This window comes from Ruditapes philippinarum, unplaced genomic scaffold, assembly GCF_026571515.1.
Source record: "Ruditapes philippinarum isolate M1 unplaced genomic scaffold, ASM2657151v2 ctg1282_1_1_1_1, whole genome shotgun sequence".
NCBI lineage: Eukaryota > Metazoa > Mollusca > Bivalvia > Venerida > Veneridae > Ruditapes > Ruditapes philippinarum.
In genome coordinates this window covers 111,095-131,533 of record NW_026854582.1, presented here as the reverse complement: position 1 = coordinate 131,533, position 20,439 = coordinate 111,095, and the positions used below count along the sequence as shown (strand labels likewise).

The 20,439-nt window shown below is 32.9% G+C and overlaps 3 protein-coding genes across 3 annotated transcripts; all 3 read right to left on the bottom strand.

Annotated features, from left to right (window-relative positions):
- Nucleotides 1-236: 236 nt before the first annotated feature.
- On the bottom strand, nucleotides 237-2,470 carry LOC132740515 (lathosterol oxidase-like; the record flags this gene model as incomplete). The annotated part of the gene is made up of 3 exons (XM_060728434.1): nucleotides 2,205-2,470; nucleotides 1,428-1,557; nucleotides 237-250 (listed from the first exon to the last, which is right to left on the bottom strand). Coding segments are annotated over exons 1-3 (354 nt in total), but the record flags the coding sequence as incomplete, so codon positions are not given.
- A 3,653-nt stretch (nucleotides 2,471-6,123) lies between these two features.
- On the bottom strand, nucleotides 6,124-14,485 carry LOC132740512 (rRNA 2'-O-methyltransferase fibrillarin-like). Its single transcript, XM_060728426.1, is given in 11 exon segments — nucleotides 6,124-7,581; nucleotides 8,385-8,530; nucleotides 9,525-9,653; nucleotides 10,337-10,390; nucleotides 10,393-10,462; nucleotides 10,464-10,501; nucleotides 11,036-11,130; nucleotides 11,824-11,874; nucleotides 12,994-13,026; nucleotides 13,264-13,500; nucleotides 14,334-14,485. Coding segments are annotated over 11 exon segments (885 nt in total). The 5' UTR covers nucleotides 14,347-14,485; the 3' UTR covers nucleotides 6,124-7,562.
- A 2,187-nt stretch (nucleotides 14,486-16,672) lies between these two features.
- LOC132740511 (uncharacterized) lies at nucleotides 16,673-19,535 on the bottom strand. The gene is made up of 2 exons (XM_060728425.1): nucleotides 19,126-19,535; nucleotides 16,673-18,516 (listed from the first exon to the last, which is right to left on the bottom strand). Exons 1-2 carry the CDS (start codon nucleotides 19,413-19,415, stop codon nucleotides 17,001-17,003), a joined length of 1,806 nt encoding a protein of 601 aa, XP_060584408.1. The 5' UTR covers nucleotides 19,416-19,535; the 3' UTR covers nucleotides 16,673-17,000.
- Between the last annotated feature and the right edge of the window lie 904 nt (nucleotides 19,536-20,439).

Below are 20,439 nucleotides of genomic sequence, written 5' to 3'. Positions count from 1 at the left end.
CCCTTTTGAAACAAAAAAAAGGATTTTTAAAAGGGTTTAGGGAAAATTTGTAGGCCCCCCGTCTAGGGGATAAAAAGGCTGGCTAAAAAAGGTTTGGGGGAAAACCACCCACTTTGATGGGGTTTTGGGGGCAGGGTTTTTTATCCCAAAGTTTTTTTTTTGTGAAAATCCCCGTTTGGATTCCAGTAGATGCAAGGGCCCGTGAATAGAATAAAATGTGACACGCCGAAAAAGACAATACCAAAATAACCTGAAAAATTAACAAATAAATAAACTGTTAGTTACATCGGATGGTAATCACTGTATTAAAGCACGGATTTATATTAATAATATCTGTCATATTTTTGCGGTTCGGAATATTCCGTCCCGAGGTGACCCGCCCATTGGGCGGTAACGAGGCTTGCCGAGTTACCGCCCATGGGCGGGTGACCGAGGGACGGATATTCCGATCCGAACCGCAAAACATATGTCCAAATATTTTTTTTTGCCAATATTCTAACCATATTACATTATTATTTTTAAATTCTTTATCTTTATTTTCAATGAAAATTTATTATCATTACAACCGTTACTTACTTTCATATAACAGCGTATGAATTACAAAATCATTCATAACGGTAAAAATGACGTCATCTTTATTCGTGCCATTGTACAGCACTTCGACTCATCTGGAACCCCCCATGCCAGATGAAATTTTTCCGGCATGGGTAAAACTAACGGAAAAACGCCAGTCTGATATGCAAGAATACATAAATTCCGTTATTTAAGTCATGCCAAGTTGTATAGTTTTTTTTTCTTTTATTCCAATATCAAAATGAATGTGTTTGTATTATAAGCCATTAATGTGAACAGTTATAGACGCCTAATTTTTTCCTCAACCCCCATGTCTCATCTCTCAAAACCTGTTTAAGTGTAAGCATTTATCAAATATTCAAGAAAATCTTGATTTTTAGCATCATGCCAAAAGATGAGCACGTAAATACAAAATAGCTTAGATCTAAACATCAAGACTTTTCAAAAACGTATGACCATCTTACAAGTATTTTGCTATATGCAAAATATATATGATTGATTTTACGCATTTTATAGCCATATAATTATCTCAACCCTGTTATAACCAACAGAACAGAACAGAACATACTTTTTATTCTCTAAGGTACATAAGTACAGTACTCGGAAAACGAAATAAAAAACAGCTTAAAGTGTATACACATTTTGGTGTACTTCATGTAGATTTTTGGAAGAATATGCTAACTTTAATATTCATTTACAAGATCAATTTCCAACTTGTATATGTACATATACTACAATAAAACAATATCTAATTGTCATTAGGTATAAAGGCCGTTTGTGTGAGAGTCATTAAAGTCCCAATTCTTTAGTACATGTATGATTAAAATGCATATATAAACATTCTGTTCAATTACCAAACTTGTCGTCCACTTCATCGTACAGTTTACTGTAGCCCCGAACTTCTAACAGAAATAGAGCAACCGTTGGAATGGCCATCAATGGAACAGATTTGCACGTGTAAATAATTTCCAGCTTTACTTGATCCTAAACAATCAAAATAAGAAAAAAAACATTAACATTATCAAAGTATAATTGGTATAAGATATTCCAGTAAAGAGAAGGATCTAATCTGGTTGGTTAATTATCTACGATACACTATTCTGATTGGCTATTCTTAAAACCAAATACATAAGACTGGTCTCCTGCTAACACTACTTGGAGTGGATCCGTAGTAGTAGCGCACTGACTAGAAATCCATGAAAGACAGGTTCGATCCCCTGCACCGCCATTTACAATACTTAACGAACAAGGTTTCCCTCTGGAGCGGCGCAACAACGTGCGCTTTATACAACAATCCAACTTCCTTGTCCTTTATTTCCGTAAGTCTTCGAATAAGGACTGAATATGAATAATAATCGTCGTGGTGTTCGACTAACACTTTCACTTAACTTTTCGTGGGACGTTGCAGACATAGGCAACCGAAATAAATCAAAGACAAAATGCTTGCAAACAGTCAATTTAACGGCATGGTGTACCCGGTAAATTGTATATAATATAGTATATAAAAATGCATTCTTTTTCAAGACATTCAACAATACTGAAAAAAGTGTATTTTTAATTTATTACCAGGAAACGATTCATTTAGTTTTTGCCAATTAAATATCGTAAAATCATAAATACAATGTACTTACCTTTAACATTTTAGGATGTTTTAGCAATTTGTGGTCAAATATAAAGTAATAACTCAGTGTAGCCAATGATAGGTACATAACATAACCGCCGATGACAACAATGGCGAAAAGGCTAATAAGCTGACGTGTGACGTCATCTTCTTTCCACCATACAGGATACACATACGGTGTTAAGATGTGGTTGTCTGCTGCGTTAAGAACTAAATCCATCTTTTTTGTCCGTAGGTGTTACCTAAAATAAATAACCGTTTACATTTACTTAAAAATCATCAAAATATGTCCTAATAATGATAAAACATGAGTCTATTTGAGCCGTGTCACGACAAAACCAACATAATGGGTTTGCGACAAGCATGGATCCAGACCAGCCTTCGCATCCGCGCAGTCTGATCAGGATCCATGATGTTCGCTTAAAAACCCTATAACAAGTAGAGATACTCATAGCGAACAACATGGATCCTGATCAGACTGCGCGGATGCGCAGGCTGGTCTGGGTCCATGCTGGTCGCAAACCAATTATGTTGGTTTTGTCGTGACACGGCTCATTTATTTTGTCCGACAACAAAACGTGCATGTATTAGAATACTTACCTTTAATTTAATACGTTCATCATTGTTAAGGGAATATCTGATATGTTATAAAAGCATGCGTGTTTAAAACCGTGTCAGTGGTTAAAGACTTTTCAAAAGAACCACTGTTTAAAGTTTTCAAAAATTATTTTCAATTTCTTTTAGCCGTGTCTGACAAAACCAACATTTAAAGGGTTTTTCGCCCCGCTGGATCCCGACCAGTCGATAAAAATTTAAGGATTTTGTTTTTAAAACAGTTTTTATTGTAAATTAGGGTTTATAAGGCGAATCGCATGGGGTCCTAATCAAGACTGGCGCGATTGCGCAAGCCTGTCGGGACATCAAGCTTAAGGTCCGCAAACGCCATTACGTTGGTTTTGTCGATGACTTCGGCTTATTTTTTTTTTTATTTTTCAAGAATCACGAAGTCATGGACCACATGATTATGTCAATTTATTGAATAACAGAAAGCAGCCGCAACATTAAGTATAGGATCAAGGGTGTGGGCAACAGAAAAACATGAAGTTGGAACATTGAATTGACCATTGATCGTTTAAAATTTTAAAAAAATGAAAACACGAATTTGTGAAAAAAATGCAATGTGCATTTTGATAGGCAAAATATTATTTTTGATAAAATTTTATCAAAGGGCATTAGAAGAAAATCTCACTATTATTAGTGTTTCAATGACTACAATAATTATGATGCTCTTTGGTGATATGTGACATGTAGGCCTATTACTCGTAAATTCCCTTTCTGAATAAAAAATCTTGGGAAACAAAAGTGATCCCTCTGGAAGCATTAATCAACAACAAAAATTACATAAGAATGCAGGACTCGGTTTTGGATTGAATCTGTACATGAGGGATAATGAATAAGTGCAACATCCCTCACGCCCCGCTAGCAGCCCGGCTTGAGGCGGTACTCAATTCTCAACATTAATTAGTGCTGGCATCAATTGATCTCCGAAGGACCAGAAAAATATAACACCACTGAAGTGGAATTTACTTGCTGGTTTCTTTTTAATTGTTGGCCGTTTTATATGCCTGTGGTAGACTTTGGACTGCTATTTTTTAGTGCTATTCAGAATGTGAAGTTAAAATTTACTAAGCAATTACCTTCTCCTTCTTGCACTAACGCTTTAAATTAAAACTCTCGTTGCGTATTCTTTATTGGTGAATTCTATCTGGCCATTTGCGCGATTTCTAACTTTTGAACTAATTGTAAATTTCCACTGGTTGAATTAAAATTAATATTTTTGAAAAACACGGTACACGGCACAAAAATGACGAGTTAAGGTTCATTTACAACCACAAAATGTAAACAGCAAATTAAAATTTGTGTCTTCTAATGTAATCATTTAAGAATGTTAACCGGACTATCTTTTAAACAATACTCGGAAATTCGCAATATGGTTTGGCTAATCTCGCTGGATCGTGAATTACACCTATTTTATATATAAAACAGTTTTAATAACTCTTTAATTTATTTATTATCGCATAAAACCTTCAGATAAAACTATCATTTCATCGTCTTGCTGTCTTGTATGTACCTGGCCCTGTTCTCAAATTATTTATTTTGTTTTACAGGAAAACTATATAGAACTTATTCATTATAGACTCTATAATAATTATGTACATACATGTGTATTCTTATTTCAAGAATCGCTAGATAATTACCTGACTAGTGACTAGAAATACACAGCCCTGCTAGATCATTCGATATTCACGGTGCACATTGTTAATTTATATAACGAACAGCCGGTTTTAATTAGACTTTATATAACATGCGCATGTTTATGTTGAATACTTCCAAGGCACATTAAGTTCAGATTTTTTTTTTCTTTCTGTAGAAAAGCCAAAACACGTATTTTACAAGTGTCAATATGCAAAAGATGGCGGCAATTAAGCTGTAACAAAAAGCATGTTTTAATAAGCATTTTATTGCTTAATGGGCCTTTGATAATTTACTTGATTTGGCCACAGGAACTTGAATCAATACATCACAAAATATACGTATATTAGTGATATACAGTAGCCCTTATCTTTATATAAAAATTATATATATAGAATCTAGAGATAAGGGTTATATCACTAATTAAATACCGTATATTTTGTGATGTATTGATTCAATTTTCAAAATTAAAAATATACGCTAATTTTAGTGATATAGCCCTTGATTTTAGCTCTTTTTTAATCCTCCTAAAAATTTTATATAATGCTACATATGTATATCACTAATATACGTATTATTTTGTGATGTATTGATTAAATTTCAAGTTCCCTGTGGAATTATTCATACAAAGCCAACATGACATAAATTGATCACTGGTTTAACGACAGCTTTAATAACCTTAACTGTACAATTCAACATGGTTATATTGTATTATGTTTAAATATCCAACGTTAAAAAATCAAAATGATCAAGTAGACTAACAGGTCGGTACAAAATATTTTCTTTTTCATAATATGGAAACCTTAGCTAATTGTATGATTTTAACAACTCACGTTGCGTTTATTTTGTAATCCATATGGAAAGATGCTAAAGCACAAGTCATCAACGCATCTTTAAAAATACAATTAAAACTTTGGACCGAATGATTTCAATTTATCAAACAATACCATGTCAAAAATGGTGTTATCAATATTATCACACTATGTAAATAACCTTGACCGTTACATGTTGCTAAGCTATAAATAAACATTTACATAAAGGGAAGTAAATCTTGATTTAGAATTGTAAAGTAAATGTCCTAAATTTACTTCCCCTTATACAGGTGCGGTACTAAAGCATATTGTCGCTTGTTTAATGATGACACGACAATTATAATTACTTAATATAAAAATTATTTAGAAAATAAATACAAAACACAAGACACGAGATCTCTTACTGTATCGCCATTATAGCCCGATTTTTTTATAAATCATTTGATGACAAATGAAAGGGGATTTGTTTTGGTCATTTTTGTAACCTGTAAAATTACATTTACTGTTATGTCAACTAAATATGACCCAAAATTCATCTTCAGCATTGGTAAACTCACCAGTCTCCAACATGCTGGAAAAGATCCAATTCTGAACAAACATAAGTAAGGTAAGTGGGTAAACCTTTTGGTATTGTACAGTCTTATCAGGCTTTATATTGTTGGTGAATCAGATTTGCATTTTTACATTGAAATCTTTTTATTTTTAAATGGACAGTTCCGAATCCTAATCCGAGAATTAATCCATTACATACATTATAGGGGTTAAGGTTCCAAGTCAATAATCTCTTAGTATCCCAATGTTTTGTTTCTCCCCATCCCCTGTAACAGAGGGAGTAGGGATTGAAAAAGATAAGTAACAATAAGATATGTCATTATGTCTTTAATATATATTTCATCAAAAGAGTGGTACAATTCATAAAACAGCATTTTCTTAATTTTTGAAAAACTGTTTAAAATTTGTTAACACAAAACTAAAATATTGTTAAGACAACAATATTTATTTATATTTTGAAAAAAATATCCTAAAACTTTAATACAACTGGTTCTCTTCAAAGTGTAAAGCATGTTTGTAATTTACAACAAACTGGAATATCAAGTACATTTTTGTATAAAACATTGATTCAAAATCATTTCTCTAGTTTATTGTGCAAGACATTAACAAAGTCATGAATTCAATGAGAAAAACTATATACAATGAAATTGATGAAAGTTAAAACCAACAGTACATTAAAACCTTGCCATATGCATTAAAAAAATCTTGTTGAACACAATTCATTTCCCAGCAGTTATACAATGCCAGTATCCACTAAACTATATGTTCTGCCATATACACTTGAACATACAGCTATTTTAATTTTGACAGAAGCATTTCACCTTTCACATTTTAGGTTCATCAGATGAGACTTTGCTTGTACTATTTTTTTTTTACCTCAAGTAAAATAATACACTTAAAAAAAAATGTTTGGAGGTATATACATGTAAATAGGATAATTTCTAAGTATGCATTCATCTCGTATATTTTATAAGGCTCTTGTCTATTTTGCTAGCGCTGTTCTCACTGGGGACCCAACGTCTTATTTCATTATAGTAGGATCTTGTTATATCCTAGCCAAGTAAAATTCACATAACTGAATACAGATCAAAGATAAAGATACTGTTATAATAAACTGATACATCTTTTAAAACTGCAGGACCAATCAAAGCATTATGTTTTTATACACTTATAATTTTGTATCATTACAAAAATACAGCTGGTTAATATAAATCTACCCCAAGATTTCTTTATCTGAAAAACCATTAACTGTGAACTGGTACACTCCTGTAATATCATCCTTAACAATAACATAAAAAGATTTATATAAAGCCAATTCATCAAAACTCAATGGTTACAGATATAAAATCTATTATCTCTTAAAAAGAAAGTGTACATTATATGACTTTGTTCCCAATTTTACACACAATTATCTCTTTGATACACATTCATATTCATGAGTGTAAAATAATTACATCAAGTACCTTATTCATTTCCATAAAATTCAGATTCCATAATCTATGTCGAGTTTCATAATCTACGTCCCAGCATAGACATTTAATTTTTTTGATATAAAAGATACATTTTCTTGTTTTAAAAAGTAGATCTACCATCAATGTCAATGGTCTCACTTTTTCTTGCACCCAACACAAAGTGGTCAGCTGGACTTCTAAGCACATGGTCACATGTGTACAGAATACACATGTTAATATAATTGAAAGTTTTTGTGAAATTTAATTTGTCAATAATAATGTCTTTTCCACTGTTCCCTATCATTTCTTTGGTGGTGCTCTGTAAATAAATAAAAGAAAACATGAAAGATTGAAGAAAAATTATCTTGGAGTTCGAATTATGAAAGTGCCATACTTATTATAGCAGGGCAAAAACAATATTGATACAAGTTGGACAAAAACCTCACCCATCCCCCTAAAACGAGGACAAAAGCATAATATGCTTGTTGAAAAAATATATATCGAGTACATGACTGATTAAGCACTTATCTAATCAAAGTTTAGTTTAATCTAATCAGGCAATAGTCTACTGGCCTCTTAATACAGGGATCGTGTGTTCAAGCCCTACTTGGGTCACAATTGTACAGGGTTTCATCATATAACACCAGTACTGGTTAGTTTCAGCAAGCTTACATTAAAGATGTTCAAATAAGCTACATTCTTTACAATCAAACTTTGTTTGATCGGGTTTTTTCGTCCCACGGACACGGTATTGGTCCCATGGCGACTTTCCAGCTTTACTGGTGGAGGAAGACCTCAGGTGCATTTCTGTGCATTATTTCAGGTATGAACTGTCATCTGAGTAGAACCACTGACATTCCTTAAGCCAACTGCATAGCTTCCTTACATGAAAGAATCAAAAGTCTCTGTCGAAACTCATCCCCAAAACAAGCTTAATATAGAAGTGAATAATATATATAAGTGAATAATGTTTTAACTACTCGGGCATCTGTGTAAAGCCAACAATATTTCATTTGAAGTAATAGATAACTCGATTTTATTTTAACTATTCATGAGCTTGTAAATCTAATATAGAAGTCCCAATTATATTCAAACATAAATGTAGAAATATGAATTGTGTACCTGTATTGTCCAACAACTACGGCATGATCTCTCTCGTATGGTTCTAATGTAAGCTGTTCTTGTGGTTTTATTTTCTCTTCCTTCAATTTGTTTACTTCACCGGCAAATACAGCCTCAGGAGCTGCTGTTGAGTCTACACAGTTTGCCTGAAAACAATCACAATGCATGTTTACAAGCTGCTAAAAATATTACCTTTAAATATGTTTGAAAGAAACATAAATTTATTCTAGAATAGACTTCTAGTTCACTTTCAAAAAGTAATTTTAACCTTTTCCTTTAGAAGTTTTGGAGATACATGAGCCAACTTGTACACAAAACTTTAACGAAAGTGTGACCCCAACACCAGGGTGAGTACAATAGCTCTCCCTATTCTTCAAATAGTTGAGATAGAGAAACAATATATTCAATTCTGTATTATATTTCTAACAAATAGAAATATTAAGTCTAGAGCTGAAATTAAAATGATAAATATTTTCTAAATTACGGGTCATCTATGTACAAGAATCATACAGCAGGGGCGGCAAAATCTAATTTTGACTTAATTGTCCGTTTTTATCCGAATCATATTTCTACTTCCCCTAATAAAAATCAATTTATTTAAATTTCTTTTTTAAAAATTTTCCAACATGCCAAAAGGGCCCTGCAAGAAAACCTGGGAATTGGGAAAATATTTGCCCCCCTAAATTTTTTATCTAAAAAATGACTTCCCTTTTTTGAATGACTAATGCCTCCTTTTTTCGGGAAAATGTTTAGCATTATAGCTAAAAATTTGGCCTAAACCCGGGTTTGGGGAAAACACCAGAAAATATCAATCAACAATACCTGAAAATATTATATTTTATTATATACTTATTTTTTAAAGAAAATAGGGTTATTTTCAACTCTAAAAATGCATATCATCATTATATATATATATGCCTGGTTATTTATTTCCATTAAGAGTTCATTCTCCTTTTATTAACAATGTTTACTTTTAAGGCCGTTTTAAAACAATTTAGAAGCTCCGCAATTCTTCAAGGTATGGGCATTTTAAGTTTTCAAGTTTTAGGAGAAGTAAAAATGCCTAGATTTGTTTTTTTATTTCACACATTTTCAAACAATTATCCTTTTTGTCAAAATATTCAGGATATACTGACCAACAAGCATTCTGTATTTATGTGGATGTCTAGCGTCTTCAATGATGGGGATAATGTTTGTTCTTTTCTTGGCAACATTAATCAGATCTCTACCACTTCTGTGTGAAAACTCTACTGCATACACTAAACCCTCCTGTAATGATTATTAAAGACATGTGAACTGATAGTTTTGCCTTTTGGTTTGGTTTTACATTAATTTTAAACCAACACAGTATTATACAAATGGCGACTCCAGCTGTACTAGGTGTCCTCTGTACATTATTTCTGGTACAAACGGGCACATAGAGTAGAACCACTGACGTTTTCATAAGCTAGCTGGAAAGCTTTCTCACATGTAGAATTGGACCATATTTTTGCTGCTCAAACCTACAGCGATGAGAGGCAAGTATTTTGAAGTCAATGACCTTAACCACTTGGCCACTGACACCCCTGAACTGATTTATAATAAACAACTTAAGTAAAGTATTTAAAACAATAAGCAAATGCCATCAGTGGGAAGGGACTGTAGCTAGTAAATGTTTGCAGGTTGACATAGTTGTTCAATTTTTATACATTATAGTACAAAAGCCCTGGAATTGCTACTACTAAGCAGTTCCAAACTCAAAGCTGGGCAAGCTTTGCAAGAGTACATGTTAATCTTGTTGTTGAACTTTCATTAATCAAATCATAAAATAATAACATCTTATAACATTACAAGTAATAACAATTATTTCTTAAATGTAAAATAGTATTTTTTCTTGCAAGGACGAGTATGTACCCCAAAGTGTGTAATTATTTAAACTTTTTTAATAACAAATAATACCAATGTTTACTTACAGGTCCAACAATATCAGACACATGGCTGACATGTGCCTGACGCTGCCCTAGGTAAATAAAACTTTCTTGCCAGGTCCCATGTGTATCTGATCAACACCACCTAAATACGCGCTAACTTGGATCTGAATGATTCCAGGCCTTGTATCTGTTTTTTGTCTCACCACCGATAAAAAAAACATAGATTTAAAGAATGATCTGCCCTATAAGTGAACACTAAATTTATAAATCATCATAACACTAAAAACTGTTGGATCAGAAAGTGTTAAACATTTGCCACAAGTATAACAAGGCCAGTCTTGAACATAGATGAAATCTGATCAGGCTCTATCCTGTTAGTAGCTTATTATTTTCATTTTGTCAGATCCGCCAAACAAATTCAGTAGGTTAAGGGTTTATATTAAAAATATGACATGTTCTTTTGTTGTTTCTTTTTTTTATATTTTAATGACCAAGCAATACAACTGTTCTCTCTGAATGAAAGATTTTATTTTGTTACATTCAGAATCAACATACCCAATATAAAAACTGTTATATACAGATTCCATCACAATATTGAGATTTCTTTAGAATATTCAATATAACTAAAATACTACATTAGATGATTTCCAATGGGTAAGGGCCAATGGTAGTCTGCAGTCATAAAGAAAATTCCTACTGTATAAAAGTACCGTATCACGGTATGTGCTCCAATCAACTCACCTCAACAGAAATTCTTTTTTCACCATACACAGAATCACCAGGTACCATGTTTAATGTGACAAGTGCATCTTCTTTACCTCTTGCAACAAATACACCTGTAATATACACAGGTTTAATAAAACAGTTAATTCCTAATATTAGGTTTTATGTTGCATCATTATTACTAAATCTATAAATATACTTGAGCAGGAAGATTGCATGTTCTCTTCAATTTAAAAAAGACTCCAATATTTTGACATTAACGGTCAGGACTGGAAATATTTTTTGATACTTTTTTATACAATTAGATGCAAGTCTTGACAATATTTATATGCAAAATTTCTGATCATTCTCTCACTCGGACTTTCCAAAATATTCATTTACATTGTGCACAAGGGCCTAAACTAACAAGTGTTTTAAAGCTTTTTACTCAAATTGTGCGAAGAATCAAACTTATATGGATTTCAATTCAATTCAAAGTACATTTCCTTATTATCCTTTAAATACCAATTTTTTCTTTCCTGCTTATGTATCCTATTTGATAAATGTAACATTTTTATGTTTTTATGCTATTTGGCCGTATCATATTCAAATCAGTCCGAGTATTATCTTATTAGCAGAAAACTAAAATCTTTTCTAAAAGATATACAATGTTCATATATTAAGTTCCACATAAAGCACTGAAGTTAAACAAATAATGCAAAAACAAACAAAAATCTCAAGAAAGCAATGAAAAGATAAATGATATTATTATTTTACTAGGTAAACCTTAATAGACGGATAATAGAAACTGACCAACTTCCACTTACCTTGATGTCTGTGTGGCTCAACATAGACCTGTTTACCTCCCCTCATACCACCTATAACAAAATAGTTCAAACATTAGTGATGCCTGCAGCAGCCAAAATTACTATCACAATCTTAAGTTTAACATAACCATCAAAATGTTCACAATTGTTAGTAGTTTAAACTTTATTTTAATTTATCAATAACATGTACATAACACTTACATTTTGCAACAACAAGGAAAATCAAACTGGAACGGAAAACAAGTAAATCCATACTTAAATTCCTCTCCAGTAATGATTAATTTTCAAAATAAAGATACAAAAATATGATTTTTAATAACAATTATTAACAAGATGAATGCAATGCATGAAAAACAAAGTTCACTTGTTCGAACAAAAACATGAAACTTGCACTCAATTATTTACATTGTAATTCATAACCTTTTCTGAGCTTTAAAAAAGTGTTAAAAGGACCTAATGCATAAACAGTATTCTACAAATTTATCAAATAGCTTACACTTATCAAACAAGGGAAAACTTTAGAATATTGGTTTACCCTTTACCTCATATAGATGTGTTTTGTCGGCTTTTTCGACCAGTGAAACAGTGAAAAAGAACCCTCAAAGTTTTTTGTTTGAGAAATGTTGATAAAAAAAGTGATCACTTTTTCGGCACTGTCCCCTATCAAAAAGGTACATCAGGGGGTTGCCAGAAGGGGCACATTGTTTGGGGGGGGGGGGTTTAAAGGGGCAGCAGCCCTCCTCATCGCCAAGAAGATTTTGGACATGTGACAGGCTAAAAATGGCCTTGGGTCGAACGTAAGGTAACATGTCACCAATGCTGAAAAGCCTTTTACTCCATCTCAATCCATTGAGAAGTTGCAGCACTTTGAAATTAGTTTTGATGGGAAAAAAACAATGCAAAATAGTGATTTTTTGGTTATTTTGAGACGTCCCCCCATTGCCATGGTAACAGGAAATTTAAGATTGAACATGCTGTTACAGAGGGTATGGTCCAGTCCCATTTGTGCCAAGTTTCATTAGTATTGAAGCATTTTTCATACTTTCATTGCAGTTTGAACTTGTAACAGGAGGCTTTTTAATGAAAATGGCCATTCTTCACAAGATGCTCATGAGGTAAAGGGTTTAACAGCAATTCTGACTGTCACACACAAAAAGATGAACAACTTACCCCTTCCACCTCTGCCACCACGACCTCCACGTCCTGAGAAATACAATATATAAATGATGTAATACAATATTTCTAATAAATTTATGGGAAAATATCATTTTCATCATTTACACATATTAATTGGAAGTATAAGTCATGTACTTTAGTAAAACTTCGATAAAATTTCAAATACAAAATGTTCTCAAAAAGATTTATTTTCAAATACATTTTAAAAAGATATAATAACAAAATGAAATACAACAGTACAGCATTCTCATTAAAATTACTTACCACGGTCACCAAAACCACGTCCCCTGCCTCCTCTATCACCAAAACCACGTCCACCTCCTCTACCACCTCTGTCCCCAAACCCTCCACGTCCACCACCACGCCCACCTCGGAATCCACCCCTATCGCTTGAGCCACCACGTCCGCCACGGAAACCACCTCTGTCACCTGAACCTCCACGTCCTCCTCTAAACCCTCCGCCCCCTCCTCTACCTCTGTCTCCACCACGTGGTGAAAATCCTGAAATTTCACAATAAACTTTATTTAGAGTTACTGTTTCAAGCACTAGCAGGAGTCGAAAAAATACATCAAAGAGGGGTGTTTAAAATATGCTTCATTTTAAACTCAAAATTCCATTTTGTTTAGTTTGGCTCATTGTTTTCTTGTTTAGGACACATGCACTTTTAATTACGGTTTTCATTATTAATAGATTTGCGATCCTGATCATCCGTTGAAATGCTATTAAAATCAGTTGTACTTTCAGTCTGTAAGTTATTAAATTGGCCAAATTGGTTGTTTTCAATGACACATATCTGTTGCCTCATATAAAATGAAAACCCCGGACATTCATTTACTTTTTTATAAAAATACAATCTACAAACACTGACTTAATTATAAACCCGATTGCAAATCTGTACACAGTTAAACGTAAATTCTGGGTTTTCATCAAATTTCAATTTGTATCTATATATTTTCTGTTGGTGTTTTCTATCGCTAATGCTTTGAAAAAAGAGCTTTAGGGAGTTAAAAGGATTTTCAAAATGCAATTTAAAATCAGTGAATATTTTTTTCCATCCTATAGATGTGCAGTCCTAAACCGTGAAGTATGTAAAAAAAATAAGAAATATGTACCAGTATAAAAATTAAATATCGTAAAAATATTTGCAAAATCAGATATTAAATGATGAATATAATTTTACCACGTGGTATTGTAAGTTTGTTCTTAGCCCAACAGTAAATCGTCCGAATGTTATTCTAGTTTGGAGATTAGAATTTAGATTACTGCATTTTTTCATTGGCAACTTAGAAAAAATATTAATTTATAATAACATAATTGAAATATTCATAGTTACCTGGTCTTCCCATATTATTTTGGTCAATAAACGGCTACAGTTCTCTAGTAAATTAAATGTTTTGAAACCACACGTGTTTCTGGATTTACCGGTGATAAAAAGGAAGAACCGTGAGAATGAACAAACGTGAAAAATAGTTAAAGGCTCTACACCCCTAAGTATGCGTCCTTATACTGTCATTTTTTCAAATTTGCATTAAAGGACCTGTAGGTCGCCACCAATGTTGATATATAAAGTGTAAATTATTTCCTTTGGATAGTTTATTACTTACTTCTGCATGTATGTAGCATTATGAAAATGAACAAGTGCGATTGAAGTATTATACTAAGTAGACAATCTTAAAAAAGTAATATTCTGGGATTGATGGAAAACTTATACTAATTAAGTTTGTTGAGAAGAATTCAAATTTATCTCAAACAAAATGAAATAATTATCTTATAACAGGGTCGGATCCAGAAATTTGTCGGTGGGGAGGAGGGCTAATGTTTGAAAGTGGACCCCCCCCCCCCCTTTAAGGGGCATCTAGGGGTTCTCCGCTATGAAAAAAAAATGAAATCAACATGTTAAATGGTGGCTTCTGTTGCATTTTAGGTGCACATATTGAAATGGAAATGTCTTCATATTTTTCACAAAGTTTTAGACTTTATTAAATTTGTGTTGAACTTACATTTTAATTTTGCAAAAGCCGAAGAAAATCAACTTAATGTTTACTGATTTCTAGGGTAAAACTATGATTTTAAAAGAATTTTACAGACAGTCGGATGCTTTTAAATGGTCCTGCTTAATAGAAAGGAAAACCTATAACATAAACACTAAAATAGCGATGCTTAATTAAAATCTTACATCACTTACACTTCAGTATGAGTTAAAATATATACAAGAATCATCATCACATTCAAGGGGGCTATTTCAAATTTACCAGTCCATATATTTCGATCTGCTAATTTAAGAGTTATTATGCTAATTTACTCAGAATTATGTAGACGCTTAATGTCCATCTTCACTGACCAAGAGTAATCAATTAAAAGCGTCTGCATGACCTGGAGTCGAAAACATTATGTTGAGAAATTGCCTAGAGGCATATATAATGTTTTGACCGACAGGAAACTCAGCAAGAGTCCAGGCTCCAATATACAAGGATTTATAGAGACTTTCATTTATCTTAGTTATGTAAGCCCATCGTCGGATACCCACGATTGATAAACATGTCACATAACATGCAATCAATCCCACGGCTGATGAATGATAATGGTTCGGCCGTGGGTATCCGACGATGAGTTAAGCCAGTTTTCCTCAATATGCCATCTCTAATAGAAATAGTTTTTAGGAACAGGTTGTCGGGGGGGGGGGGGGGCTGGGGCGTGGGGGGGGGGGGGAGGGGCTTCAGCCCTTTTAACCCCTCGGTGGAACCGGGCCCTTGTTATAATTGTTAACATAGTCCCATTTTACCATGGTTGTATTACATGGTCAAAAAGAAACAAACTAGACTTTAATAGGGTTACGAAATTTTAAAAAAGAACCTCTGGCACCAGGATTTTTTAAGGAAATTCGTCAAGACTAATTCGCTTGAAACGTGTAACTAAATAGAAATATTCAAGTTTTTTTTCTACAAATACAGGATTTATTTTCATTGAGGGAAATATGTTAATGTTCATAGCACAAGGTGAAAATGAATCCTGTATTCATAGAAAAAAAAACTTGAATTTACTGTTTATTATATAACATCTTTCTCTTTTATTATATAACATCTTTCTCTTTTATTATATAACATCTTTCTCTTTTTAAATTAGACATCACGTACAGTTCGAAAGATTTTATATTGGCTGAATTTAGCAAAAAGTAGTCCGGCAAAAAAAAAAAAAACAGTGAAAATACGGGAAAATATATATCATTGGAGTGAAAATACGGAACATGAAAAAACGCATTTTTGTCACCAATATTTCATCTATAAGTATATAATAAAATGGTCAACTTTTCCATATTTATGGATTTATGGTGTATAAAGCGATACATAAATTATCACCTTTATATGTTTCTGATCTAATTCCGTTATCTTAGAAAAAGACATACATTGTACATACTTAGATCTACACGTTAAAAAGACAACATGCATAAACGACCCAAAACGATTTTTTTTTGGAAATATATATGTTTTATTACTCAAGTATGGAGATCTCCCTAGAAATAAAAAAATCTACAAGTCTTATGTAGATATACTTAATTACTGTTATGATTTCTATCATTACGTTTAATATGTCTATTGTTGTTGAAAATAAGATTTAAGATAAGATGCTATTGTTATATAAAATACATACAGATCATCATAATGCTTTATTGGCATGGCAGATTACAATGTCAATTTCAAACGAACCACATATTAGAATGAAAGTACACTAGCACATTTTAAAATGCAAATGTAAGTTCATGTATATAATTTGTTTATATAATAGATGAAAATATCAGTTCAAAAATGATTATAAACATATGGTATTTCAAATTTTGAATAATGTCGCTAAAATCAAACAAAATTTAGCATATTTTGGGATGAATTTCTTACATAGAAGTTAATTACAGATACATTCTTAATAGCAATGGCAATTTGATAATTATTTAGATAGAATGTTTTTTCAATTAAGAGGATGCAACATCTACACATATCCTCACATCTCATTTTTCTTCCATATCAACTTGCAACACTTTCACGCTTCTCGCCTTATCTTCAGATAGCTCCATATCTCCCTGTGTAACAAATATATCACCACTATTTTCTGACTTGCAAATTGCCACCGGTTTCTCAATTCTATCGTTATAGACAGTCCTCATCCTCTCGCCGTCCTCATATATCTCCACCAAACTATTATTCTCCCAGTCACAAATAAGAATATACCCTTTGTAAAAAAGAACGCCCGTGCAAACTAAACGTGACTTGTTTTGTGTTTTGAAGTTCCATAAAGGCAATCCTTGGAAATTCAAGCAAACGATGCCCTTCTCCCCTGATATGATAACATTTTCATTCTTTTCATCTATATCGAAGTATTTTAAAGTATTTGATGGCATTTTTGTTCTGATAACTCCATACTCTCTCCCTTTTAGGTCAACAATATGAATGTCCCCTTCGATGCAAAGGATGTATATTCTGTATGCATAGTATTTAATGTCATACAATAAAGATGCTTTACATTTCAATATGATGTCCTTCTCGTTTATTCTTTCCAACTCGTTTGCTGCTTGTACGAGTATGACTTTATGATCATAATGTAAAGTGACAGCGACTGCTGTGTCTGAAACCGCGGCCACTCCCCATGGATGCGGACATATCATCTCTGATACATGCTGAAATTCAGCGTCGAATGCTTGCAGTGAGTCGTGTACACTATCGCAAAGGACAACATGTCCGTTTGCCAGCACTGCTACACCTGTGATGTAACATCCATTGGAGTGTTTCTTGGTCTCGAAACAATCTCTGTATTTTACTGGTAAAGTTGGAGCCTCTTCTGTCTTTTTTGCTATGAACACACTTTCCTGTCTTGACGGCAATTTGAATAAAGGAGCAGACGCAGAACGTTCAGCCAGTGTCGCCTTGAGACCGGCAATAGCCCTGTAACTATGTTTTCCGTCATCCTCATTAACCTCTTCTTTGACAGCAGCGTTGGTCTTTGAACGTGTAATAAGTTTAGATTTTTTCTGCACTTCCTCTTTTCTTGGCGTTGATGCATTTGATTCAAGTTTTGAACTTTGCCTTGACACCGATATTTTTGATACAGACGAATTATCTAATTTGGAGCCCGGTCTAGAAGAAACAGTTCCCTGCTTCTTATTTGAAAGGTTTATCAATTTTGATGAGTTTGATCGCATAAAAGACGTCTTCATTGGGTCAGATGATGGTTCTCGTTTCAGTGAATCTGACAGGGTTTTATCAAATTCTTGCAAGTCGTCGGCTTCTTCATCAAACTCATCTTCCACTGGTAGGATCATTGTGCTTCCCAAAGAGAAAGTTTCCATCTGCTCCAAAATTTGTGCGAGCAAAGGATGTAATACGAACTTCGCTGATCTTTTCATGATACCTAGTTTATACTGATCAATTCTTTCTCGTGTTTCTTCGCACTTTTCCTTGCCTATTTGTAATGGTTTCATATTTGTAGTTGACGTCTTGTCTTTAACATATTCTTCCATTTCTTCCAGGCTGAAATACAAATATTTTATCATTTATTGCAAATAGTTTACTTTAGGTCGTGCTTTTAATATATTAATATACTTTTCAGACGAAGAAAAATATTCTTCATATTTTTATGATAATGTGACATATGTTACAAACAAACAAACAAACAAACAAACAAACAAACAAACAAAACAAAGCACAAAGAAACAAACGAAAGCTAGCTAGCGAGCGAACGAGTGAATAAACCAATTTACAAACGAACCAACCAACCAACCAACCAACCAACCAACCAACTAAGTAGATATGCACGTTTACACTCATAATAACCATATCTGAATAATTTTGCTCTTTGCAACCTTTAAAAACATAAGTATGACAAATCCCATACTACATAACTTTTACAAAATCTAATATGTTTATATTAAATAGTATAGTATAAATGGGAAATTTGGAAGTTCCCAACACGGCACAATTCAAAGTGAAGGTGCAGTTTCATTGAGCCCGTTCATAGAAAACATTAATAAAATGCAAGCTACCAACAACCCGACCCCCTCTAGCACCGGCTACAGCTCATCATTTAGATATGAAAATGATAAAACATTCGCAGAGGGGTTCAATGAAGATACAACAAACCTCTTGTGCTGCTCCTCAAGGAATATTATTTCATCGTTTACTTTTTCTGTTTCTTTTGTAACTTCTTGCGAGGCGACAAATCTGGCGGTGTCATGAATCACCTTCAGCAGCATGTTCAGTTTATTTATTATTACTTTCATATCTTCCTTAATGTCTTTTTCCGATTCTGCAAGAACTGCCTTCCGCATTGAAGCTTCCATGATGCAGTTTTGACAATCGTGTTTAAGTGACACTAGATCCGCTAGGACATCTTTCTTAACACGTCTTGCATCACCAGTAAGTCCTGCCATAGTCAGTCGTAATCTAAATACCAATCGTGTACCACTCTGAATGTAACTTTTGTTCAAGTTTTATTTTAAATTTTAATACTCTAATGCCCTAATGAACGAGAGAGCAAACTGCCGTATAGAACTTTTAAATACCGTGCAAATTGTCACTTGAGGTATGCAGAATAGCCGATGCATGACATGTTAGTAAAGGTGAAACAATAGGAGAAATCTAGCATTAACAAATATGTATTGTTTTATTCTATAGATATTAGGTATCAATGTACCAACTTTAAAACGGTTTAAATACTTTTCATATGTACGAACAACTTAATATGTTAATTATGATCGATTAGTTATACCAGCATTTCTGTATTTTTTCTTTATTTTCTTTTTATATGTCCATAATTCTACTTTCACGTATAGAAATATGTATGAGGATGATCTGTTACTGGTCAAATCAATTTAATGTATTGTATTGTTGTTGTTATAATTATCATTTATATGCTAAAATTGATAAATATTTCGATATTATTAGTAAAACCACGTGCATTACATAAACAACATGCATTATTTTTTATCAGTCAAAAACTAACAAATATAAAAACAGTACTATAAAACTAATAGATCAAATTAAATAAAAACAGTTTTAGATAAAAGCAGGACATGACCGTTGCATAATTTTTGACCGGTTCACGACGGATGCCCACGAGTGATTAAAGTTGCATGCCTCCATGTGAGCCAATATATTTTAAGAAAATTAAACTTGACAGAAATGTACTAAGATTTTACAAAAAGTAAAAAAGATGCAAGATTCAAATTATAATTTACATGCCACGTGCTATTAAGGACTGATTTTGCAGTATGTAATTATGAATCACTATATTTCTTTGCTACTTCTTGGTAATTTACGTGGATTACAATTGATGTTTGCAATGTTTATATTATTTTCCTTGTTCACTTCAGAATATTCTACTTATAAATACATTTTAAATTATGAAAATTAGCCTGAATCTGGAGGCGTGCTGCTTTAATTAACATGTAATCA